The sequence below is a fragment of the Hippocampus bargibanti genome, linkage group LG17, assembly GCF_051943395.1.
Source record: "Hippocampus bargibanti isolate YZ-2025 linkage group LG17, ASM5194339v1, whole genome shotgun sequence".
NCBI classification, from domain to species: Eukaryota; Metazoa; Chordata; class Actinopteri; order Syngnathiformes; family Syngnathidae; genus Hippocampus; species Hippocampus bargibanti.
This window is the reverse complement of record NC_142750.1, coordinates 4,301,799-4,312,722: the sequence shown is the minus strand read 5'-3', so window position 1 is coordinate 4,312,722 and position 10,924 is coordinate 4,301,799. Positions and strand designations below refer to the sequence as shown.

Here is a 10,924-nt window from a genome sequence, read left to right as displayed (position 1 = left end):
CTAGCTAGATAGCTAATACATAGCCAGTGATTGGCTTGCCAGTCGAATGTAGTGTCACTTTCGTTAAATACACAACTTTACGTAAATTAAAGCATTAAATTAATGATTTACCATATTCAACTTGTTAGCCAAACATTGCATGTTGTTGCTGTTTAGGCTTGAGGTTGACAATCTTAAACTACAAAATAGACATACACTGGTTCCGGTTGTGTCATTTTGGCAAGCTATTTAACTTTACCTTGAAGTAATTCGGTCGTACTACATCCAAGCCTATAGAGGGCGCTGTGGGGAAACCGTTCCATATTGTTTACAAACTCGGATGACAAGATGGCGGAGGCAGACAAGTTAAAAGAAGGTTCTTGCACGTTCTTGTTCAAAAAATCAAATAAGAAATTTTCAGGGAGAAAAAGAAAGGCCAGTGACAGCGATGAAGGTACGAGGTGCTGATTCAATTAATATTTTTACGGTGACATATAATTGTAATCTGTTTCTACATTACGATCTAATGTACAGGTGGAAAAAGTGATGAAGAATTCACCTCCGTCGTCAGAAAGGATAAGAAAGAGACGCGAGTAAACCCGATGATTCAAAAGGTATCATGCTTAATTAAACTACAGCTGCTAATTATTACCGAGAACTATTTGCTCCATTCTCGCTGACTTATTAATTGAAATCATTTTTTGCTTAAAACAAAAATAAATCTCATCATAGTAGCTTCATGTGTCATTTGTATCCAGTCCAAGAAAGTGGAGAAAGAGGTTCTATCCTCAAGTGAAAGTGACGATGATAAGGAGGACAAGAAGATTACCATTTCCTACAAATCAACACGTTCGGCTGTGAGTTGAAAGCATCACTATTACACGTTTTAACACGATTATTACCAATATTAGAGAAGCACACTCATGATCTAAATGTAGCACCACATCACTCACTTGTATTGTGCACCTACTAAAAGAAACCAGAGGGCCCAGAGGACATGGGGGCTACGGCGACGTACGAACTGGACACAGAGCGCGACAAGGACGCTCAGGCCATCTTTGAGAGGAGTCAGAAAATCCAAGAGGTAAACTACACATTAAAATGTGCAGATAGTGATTTAGCCAAGAGTGGCTCCAGTTTATTTTCTGACATATTTAACATCTTTGTGTCCATTCCAGGAGCTGAAAGGGAAGGAGGACGATAAGATCTACCGCGGCATTAACAATTATCAGAAATACATCAAACCTAAAGATACTACCATGGGGAATGCTTCCTCTGGCATGGTTCGGTGGGTAACCAATAATTTATCATTGTATTTTATTTATTGTATTCTATTTGTGATTGTATTTTATTTATTATAGTACCTATGCTTGTCTGTGACTGTAAAGTGTCCTTGAGAGCTTTGAAAGACACTTAAAATGAAATGTATTATTATTATAAGCAATAAACACTAATTCGGATTGAGCAATTGAAATAACAGTGGGTGGTACATGTCAAAATATCTCGACTGTGATGTTGATTAAATGGGTCAATCTGAGTTATTCTGCAGTTAAATCACTGCTTTCATATCTATAAATGTTTTACCATTTGTGACTGAACTAACAGAAAAGGACCCATTCGAGCCCCGGAGCACTTGCGAGCTACGGTTAGGTGGGACTATCAGCCAGACATCTGCAAAGACTACAAGGAAACCGGATTTTGCGGCTTTGGAGGTAAATAAAAGATGTCAATGTCAAGTAAGCAGGCATGGTCTTTATACCTTTGGGTTCTTTTGTCAGACAGTTGCAAGTTTCTCCATGACCGATCCGATTACAAGCACGGCTGGCAGATCGAGAGGGAATTGGAGGAAGGCAGATACGGCGCCAACGGTGAGCCCGGTCGCAGCAAAAGATGAAACCATTTAAATATCGTTATCACGAACTAAAACATATTTAGTGTACTTCCCTAATATTCTGCATTAGATGAAGAAAACTACGAAGTGAGCAGCGACGAGGAGGATTTACCGTTCAAGTGTTTCATCTGCAGGGACTCCTACAAGAATCCCATCGTTACAAAGTAGGCATCTCTTATGGTTTGACTCTTATTTTTAGTGCTTGTACATATCAAATTAGCATTTACCTCCGCTCAGGTGCCGTCACTACTTCTGCGAGGCGTGCGCCCTTCAGCACTACCGCAAGTCCAAGCGCTGTTACGTGTGCAACACTCAGACCAACGGCGTCTTCAACCCCGCCAAGGGTGAGTGACTCCCTCGCTCTCCCAACGCTGCACTCGGCCGCTACTGCTGGTAGATTTGGCCTCTCGCGGCTACTTGCACACTGCAAGAATCAAAACAAGGGCGTGGAAAATCCTACTAGACCCTCCGCACCCTGCCCACCACCTTTTCCAGCTACCAATCAGTGCGTACCAAATCCAGCAGACATTTAAACAGCTTCTTCCCCCGTCGCTATTAACTCTCTAAGCAGTACACCAAATTTAACTGTATATAATAATCGATTTCATTTCTAAGCGCCTTTCAAAACTCTCAAGGTCACTTTACAGTCACAGGATATGGTTTTTCTGTGGGTGAGCAGCGGCAGCCACATGCGCTAGCGTTCACTCAACCCCGAAGTAACTCAAATAGATAGAAAGCAAGCTAGCAAGCTAATGGATAGCAAATAAATAGCTAATAGATAGCCGTAGTGCCTGTTTACAATTTTTTTATGATACTAGTGCAGCGTGCTCTACCGGAGACAAATTCCTTGTGTGTTCTACATACTTGGCCAATAAAGAGTATTCGGATTCTGTTTCTATAAATCCTACACGTATTTTACATTTCTTTCAGACTTACTGGCCAAGATCGAGAAACGCAAAGCCGCTACAGACCTGCCGCCATCCGACGAAGACTGAAATTTCCTCCATATTTTCATCTCCCGTCTCTGTGTACATTGTAAATAAAGTTATATTTTTTAGCAAATGTAAACATTGCTTTTTATTGTCAAATCTCTAACATTCATGCACAGGAGCCAGTAAATCACAGGTGTCAAAGTCAAGGCCCGCGGGCCAAATCCGGCCCGCCACATCATTTTTTTCGGCCCGCGAAAGCAAATCAAACTTGTTAAATTCCATGATGATTGCTAAAATCTGAGCCAAAATTTCATATTTTTGGATGTCAACCACAATAAAAGTCATTATTCTTGACTTCAGATTTGAAAACGAGTTATTCATTAATTTGCTGTGTGCTCTATATGTAATATGTGAAGGGATTTAAACATTCTAATGGCTTCCCCAAATTCATAACGGCCCTCGAGAGGAAACCATAACTACAATGTGGCCCGCGGCAAAAAAATGACTTTGACACCCCTGCAGTAAATAAACATGCAAGCGTGTGGGTTTATGTGCGAGGTAGAGTATCTTCTGTACAAAAGCCTGAGAGGAAAAGGAGGCCATTTTAAGACAACGACAAAGGAAACAGCCAACCGGCTCGTCACCTCCGAGAAAAGCAACGTCTTTTTATTTACACTCGGACACGGCTCGTCCTTGTCCCGGTTGACGTCAGAAGTCCCAGTCGTCCACGTCCAGGTGGCTGAGGCCGGACTCCAGACTGGCTAGCCTGGATGGTGATGGCGGTAGATGGCGACTTTCGCCACTGCCGATGGGCGACGCGGGTCTCAGCAGCTCGGGCAGCGCCTCGGAGGGACGCCGTTTGATCTGTGAGATTCGAGCATATAATCATTGTTAATGCACTCTGGGGATATTTGAGTCTCCAAATAGATTCCTGTGGCATACGCACCTGTTTAAAAAAGGGATGACCTATGAGAGAGGAGGCAGAGGGTCTAAAAAAAAACAAAAAAAAATGTCAGTTGGATGCAGTTTTATTATGTACACTCACACTACCTTTTCTCCGGGTCCCTCTGAAGACACAATTCGACAAAAGCGTGAAAGTGCGGCGAGAAACAGCGATTATACGGGTGTCCGGACGAAGAAGTAGAAGCAGGTTCGCCGTTGGAGTGGCGGATTCCGCCAACGCTTCCGCCGCCTCCTCCCAGCCCTTCGCAGATTCCTGAATCTGCGCCGGAGCGCGACGGCTTCATGGAAAGCTCCTCCGGCGGGATCGTGGTGGTGTCCAGTAAGCATGGCACTGTACCGTTTAGCTTCTCCAGCAGCATCTGAGCAAAGGGGGTAAAAAAAAAAGGGGGGAAATGGGTTTGAGTCCCACGTGAGATGTCCAAAATTAAGTGGATGGAATATTTTCTTACTTGTGTAGCTGGCATGTCCTTAAAAGGGACATGTCCGTTGGCTAGCTCGCACGCTGTGATGCCCAGGCTGTAGATGTCGGAGCGAAAATCATAGCCCTGAAGGTTCTGGATGGTGAAGAAAAAAAAAAAACACATTTAAAAACAATGAATGAGGTTGAGGTATTTTTTATTAGCTATATGCCTATCTAGCTAGTTAGCTAACTGTCTAGCTGGGTATCTATTTGCCATCTGTCTAGCCAGCTATTTATTAGCTATATGGCTATCTAGCTACTTAGATAACTGTTAGCTGTCTGTTAGCTAGCTGGCTAGCTTTCTATCTATTTGAGTTACTTCCGCGTTTAGTGAACGCTGACGCATGTGGCTGCCGCTTCTAATCCGCAGAAAAACCGATCCTGTGACTGTAAAGTGACCTTGAGAGTTATGAAAGGTGCTAAGAAATGGAACATAATAATAATAATAATAATAATAATAATAATAATAATAATAATAATAATAATATCTTAGGGCTTTTCAAAACTCTCAAGGACACTTTACAGTCACATGATTTTTTTTTGAGCGGGTGAGCAGCCATTCGCGCCATAGCAGCAAAGTTATGAAAGGAAGAGGAAAGGAAAGAAAGAAGTAAAAAACATAATACAGGAGCTGCTGGAAAGGCAGCTACTCTCGCGGCGCCATCTTAAAGTAAAAAAAAAAAAAAAAAACTAAATAACAAATACTATGACAACACAAAGACACAGAGAGTCATTCATTCTTCAGCACTTGCTGTACCCTCTTTGTGACATGATGCATTATTCACAGAATACACAGACAGCGCCCTACAGTAACGGAAGATGTACAGAAACAAATTAAATTCAAAGGTGTTCCATGTAAGTTAAAGCTGTACCGTCGTTGATATTTGAAGACAAACCGCAAATCACGGTCAAAGAGATTAGACAGATTTGACCACAAGGCCCACAATGGAAGCACAGAAAATCTGGGGTCAATCTGAGGTGAGCAGACAGAGCCTGTTAAACTGTCATTTTCATGTAGGAGATCTGGCCTTGGACTAATTTACGACTTGATACACTCCTTCACAGGAAGAGCTCATTAGCCAGGTAACAAATCTATCAGTTCATGGAAAGACAACCCATTAAAATGTCTATGTTCTGTTGGTTTATGGATGTTGGTGCTTGTACCATGGGACGTCCAGGGGCGTGGTATTCAAATCAAGAAGGCCGTGTTTTACTAATGCATCACTTAAATTTGCATATACTCTCAATAAATAGCTTGGCAGACAACTGCAAAAGTGAGATTTGTCCGCACCTGTTGCAGCACCTCGGGGCTGAGCCACGGCAGCATCTTGACGCTGTTCTGCGGGAAGTCATGTACCACCTTGGCCCGTTGGCCGTGCCGGATCAAGCTGAAGATGCTGCGAAGGCCAGACATTCGCACCTGGCCGTCGGCGGCTATCAGCACGTGGCTTGCCTTCACGCTCCTGCGCGTGACACATAATCAACGCATTGTTTCACCAACTTAAGGTATACCCGCATCTTTATCAACATGTTTTTTTTTTAGATTACAGTTTAATTTTTTTCACACCTCTTCCAGTGCTGATTTTTGTTTAAACATAAATCATTGATGGGATGGATGGATATTTATGTGGATGGATGGATGAATATGATGGATGATGGATGGATGGATGGATGGATGGATGGATGGATGGATGGATGGATGGATATTTATGTGGATGGATGGATATTGATGTGGATGGATAGATGGATGATGTTGACGTGGATGGATGAATATTGATGTGAATTGAAGGATGGATGGATGTTCATGTGGATGGATGGGTGGATGGATGAATATTGATGTGAATTGATGGATGGATTAATGGATGGATGTTGATGGGTGAATGAATATTGATGTGAATTGAAGGATGGGTGGATGTTCATGTGGATGGATGGGTGGATGGATGAATATTGATGTGAATTGATGGATGGATTAATGGATGGATGTTGATGGGTGAATGAATATTGATGTGGATTGATGGATGGATGATGGGTGTTGATGTGGATGGATGGAAGGATGAATATTGATGTGGATGGATAGATGGATATTTATGTGGATGGATGAATATTGATGTGGATGGATGGATGGATAGATGGATGGATGGACATATGGATGGATATTTATGTGGAAGGATGGATGAATATTGATGTGAATTGAAGGATGGATGGATGTTGATGTGGATGGATGGGTGGATGGATGAATATTGATGTGAATTGATGGATGGATTATGGATGGATGGATGGATGTTGATGTGGATGGGTGAATGAATATTGATGTGGATTGATGGATGGATGGATGATGGATGTTGATGTGGATGGATGGAAGGATGAATATTGATGTGGATGCATAGATGGATGGATATTTATGTGGATGGATGAATATTGATGTGGATGGATGAATGGATAGATGGATGGATGGACATATGGATGGATATTTATGTGGATGGATGGATATTGATGTGGATGGATAGATGGATGATGTTGACGTGGATGATGGATGAATATTGATGTGAATTGAAGGATGGATGGATGTTGATGTGGATGGATGGGTGGATGGATGAATATTGATGTGAATTGATGGATGGATGGATGGATTAATGGATGGATGTTGATGTGAATTGATGGATGGATGGATGGATGGATGGTGGATGTTGATGTGGATGGATGGATGAATATTGATGTGAATTCATGGATGGATGGATATTTATGTGGATGGATGGATGAATGATTATTTATGTGGATGGATGGATATTGATGTGAATGGATGGATGTTGATGTGGATGTATGGATGAATATTGATGTGAATAGATGAATGAATGGATGTTGATGTGGATGGATGGATGGATGGATGATTATGTATGTGAATTGATGGACGGACGGATGGATATTTATGTGGATGCATGGATAAGTGGATGGATATTGATGTGGATGGATGGATGAAAATTGATGTGGATGGATGGATGGATGGATGGATGGATGGATGGATGGATGGATAGATGGACATATGGATGGATATTTATGTGGATGGATGGATATTGATGTGTATGGATAGATGGATGATGTTGACGTGGATGGATGGATGAATATTGATCTGAATTGAAGGATGGATGGATGTTGATGTGGATGGATGGGTGGATGGATGAATATTGATGTGAATTGATGGATGGATGTTGATGTGGATGGGTGAATGAATATTGATGTGAATTGATGGATGGATGGATGGATGTTGATGTGGATGGATGGATGAATATTGATGTGAATTCATGGATGGATGGATATTTATGTGGATGGATGAATGGATGGATGAATGATTATTTATGTGGATGGCTGGATATTGATGTGAATGGATGGATGTTGATGTGGATGTATGGATGAATATTGATGTGAAAAGATGAATCATGGATGTTGATGTGGATGGATGGATGGATGATTATGTATGTGAATTGATGGACGGACGGATGGATATTTATGTGGATGCATGGATGAAAATTGATGTGAATGGTTGGATGGACGGATGCATGGATGGACGGATGGACGGATGGATATTAATGTGAATGGATGGATGGATGTATATTGATGTGGATGAATGGATTGATATTGATGTGGATTGATGAATGGATGGATGAATGGATGAATGTTGATATGAATGCGAATATTGCTGCCGCCACATTTTACTTTTCAACTTCTAACTAATCCATCCATCCATCTATCCAAGTACCTGTGCACATATCCCATTTGATGGATGTACTCCAAGGCTTTGAGGATGCCAAGTAGGATGTACGCGATGGTGAGCTCATTCATTCCGTCGGGAAAATAGGTGTTCACAAGCTCTCTGGCTGAGCCTGGAATAAAAATAAAAAATAATAAAAAACATGATTAATGTTAGCTATGATAGTAAAATGGAGAGTGGAATCGATGTACAAGCATCTCACCATATGCCATTAATGGAGTGATGACCCACAGCTCGTTTTCGGCGATGAAGACACTTTTATAGGGTAAAATGCTAGGATGATGAAACAACCTGGACACATGCAGCTCAGCCTACGACATTAAGTAGCGGAAGAAAAAAGGGTTGTCTTTTGAGCTCATTCCTTGAGAACAAGTGATTTGTATCGATCAGCTGACGACTTTGAAACAAAAGCAGACCTGCAGGTAAGCGACCATATCGTTCGTACAGGACTCCAGGTCGATGCGTCGTATGGCCACGTGCTCCCCAGTGGGTCTGTATTGGGCCTCGTTGACCGTCATCAGGTGGTCCAGGCCTTGACCTGTTCAAAAGACAAACTGGTGAAAGCTGATGACAAATTTCAGCACACCCCCCTTCAAGCATTTAAGTTGATCCATACCGATAACAGCGAGCAGCTTATAGGCGCCGCTGTCAGGGATGAAGCTGCCCATGGTGTCTCGACGTGGGAGGGACGTCACACTTTCCCTACTGTCCTCATGGGTCTGGACAAAAAAAAAACGACAAATGATGGCATTGATTTAACCAAGACCAAAAGACACCCAATTCCCATTTTTATTCCTAATATGCTTTGACTTAGCTGTGTCCAACTCATTAGTTACCATTTATAGTCAAAGCCGACACGCCCTGTGACAGGCAGAGAAATAAACATGCTTTTATGTTCCAACGTTAATGCTAAAATTGGTGAAAATAAAGCATAGTATAGTTTGTTTTTTATAGTATTTTACAAATGACATGATCTATTATTATGCGTGGATATAGTTCAATCTAAAATACAGTAAAGTCTCGTTATATCGATATTCAAGGGAGCCCGAAAAAATATCGATATAACCGGGACTATCGATATATCCGACCCTGTTTGCATGTAATTTTCTTCGTGCGTGCATAGAAATAGTATCGATATAACCGGGACTATCGATATATCCGATATCGATATAACGAGACTTTACTGTAGTTTAAAAGATGCTTTGAAAAAGTTTTTTTTTTCTAGAAATGGAACGGATTAAAAAAATTTACATTGATTATAATGGTAAGTGCCGTTTCGGTTTTCAATCAAATTGGTTTTCGAACAGGTTTCTAGAACGGATTATGATCAAAAACTGAGGTACCGCTGTATTATATTCTTCTCGAGGTTTGAAGACTTTTGAAATAAATTGGGGTCCCACTCTCTTCAAAATCATGTTGTTAGTGTAGCAAGTATAGTTCAGCGTGGACACATTTTAAGCAAAAAATATATTATGTAGTGACTCCTGACTTGAATTAAATAATAGATTTAATAGCCAGTCGTATAAGAGACGTCTCCTTAGTTGATTTCTGATCAATAGGAACGTGTGTGATCACACACGCAGCATGCACGCACGTGCACGACAGGCACGGAGGGGCGTGGCGATGGGGTGACAGGACACTTACTTCCCTGTGAATGACTTCCTGAGATTGCGCTGTGGTAGAAAGACCGCGTCAGTGACATGAAAACATCAACACACATCAACACCATCTTCTTGGCTAGTTGATGGGAAAACCTTCCGGCTCATATAAATTCACAATTTAGTTGATCCCAAAAGCCACTATTGCATCTCCAAGTTAGAGAATGGTAATTGGAGCAGATTACCCAGGATAATAACACCTCAAATGTCAAGATTTCTGTGTTCGAACCAGGATGTCATACAATGAAGCACAGATCAGTGAGCATCAATCAACATCTCCTTTGTCGTTCACCTTGTGCCCTCCTCAAATGTACTGCATTTTCAAGACCTCTGTGACAGATATGTAAATGCACAAACAAAATGCCTATTTTTACACAATTTCAGACTAACTGCCAAAGATTCAATCACTTTTAGCATGTTAAGCTTTTAATGACAGTTTTAATATTTGAATTGTTTATTTTTTTGTGTCCACTACACATAAAAAATGCTTTATTTTTTAATGTAATAATATGATGTTTGTGAGGCTTTAATGGCAATTAGAAATAAAACTGCATTGTTTAACTCTCAGTCAATTGTCTTCTGCTTTAAGAGTTGAGCCTCACCTCCAAACAAATCCAAATCCCGCAGGTTCCCCACACTCAATTTTTCAGACACCCAACGCTGACAGACAGAAGGTTACAATTTACAGACAAACAGGGAGAAAAAGAGGAAAGACGATTGAAGCATGAATGAAGACAAATACCACAGTCATCACATCTGCAATGAATGACTGACAAGGCTCAAAAAGGCAGCTTGACCAACTCTAACAATTGAATGACTAGACGAAACAAGATTCGACTCTATTTCACTGAGAGCATCATTGTAAATAGAGGATAGAACTTACAAGAAAAGACATGGATCCCTTTGTGTCATCTAATCTTGTAACCAACCAAGTCCAGTGAATACCTGTGAATGCACGTGTGAACTGCAATGAAGATTTATCCATTTAAATCGCATATAACACAAAAATGTCATCCGAGCTGCTCAGTTGTCATGGTGAGGTGCAGTGGCAAGCGATGCTAACATCCAATAAAGAAGTGACGTTAGCTAGACTCGCTCACGACTCTCCATCCCTCCTTGCGCGATGCATTTAAGGTGTTCACTTACCATTGAAACTACACAATGTTCGCGTCGACAAAGTATTGACTAAAATCTTACATTAAAACAAGTAAACAAGCGCTCCATTCTCGAGGCACCACCGAGAACGAATTGTTGGTGTCGCAAATGACATACGTC

The 10,924-nt window shown here is 41.2% G+C and overlaps 2 protein-coding genes across 6 annotated transcripts; one reads left to right on the top strand and one right to left on the bottom strand.

Moving 5' to 3' along the window:
* The first annotated feature begins 323 nt into the window (after nt 1-323).
* rnf113a (ring finger protein 113A) lies at nt 324-3,012 on the top strand. Its single transcript, XM_089018036.1, has 10 exons — nt 324-433; nt 514-593; nt 738-836; nt 956-1,063; nt 1,158-1,267; nt 1,585-1,691; nt 1,758-1,847; nt 1,941-2,034; nt 2,108-2,214; nt 2,801-3,012. The coding sequence occupies exons 1-10, from the start codon at nt 328-330 to the stop codon at nt 2,863-2,865; spliced, it is 966 nt and encodes a 321-aa protein (XP_088874162.1). The 5' UTR covers nt 324-327; the 3' UTR covers nt 2,866-3,012.
* Nucleotides 3,013-3,157: 145 nt separating this feature from the next.
* strada (STE20 related adaptor alpha) lies at nt 3,158-10,921 on the bottom strand. Of its 5 annotated transcripts, XM_089018031.1 has the most exons (13): nt 10,796-10,921; nt 10,533-10,594; nt 10,252-10,309; nt 9,636-9,664; nt 8,608-8,710; nt 8,408-8,529; nt 8,194-8,302; nt 7,980-8,103; nt 5,517-5,688; nt 4,215-4,319; nt 3,853-4,124; nt 3,749-3,791; nt 3,505-3,666 (listed from the first exon to the last, which is right to left on the bottom strand). In XM_089018031.1, the coding sequence occupies exons 2-13, from the start codon at nt 10,542-10,544 to the stop codon at nt 3,511-3,513; spliced, it is 1,305 nt and encodes a 434-aa protein (XP_088874157.1). In that variant the 5' UTR covers nt 10,545-10,594; nt 10,796-10,921; the 3' UTR covers nt 3,505-3,510. The 5 variants fall into 5 exon arrangements, with proteins under 5 accessions (XP_088874158.1, XP_088874159.1, XP_088874161.1 ...); XM_089018035.1 differs by lacking the exon at nt 10,252-10,309 and having other exon boundaries at nt 3,189-3,666; nt 10,796-10,891; XM_089018032.1 differs by lacking the exons at nt 9,636-9,664; nt 10,252-10,309 and having other exon boundaries at nt 3,158-3,666.
* Between the last annotated feature and the right edge of the window lie 3 nt (nt 10,922-10,924).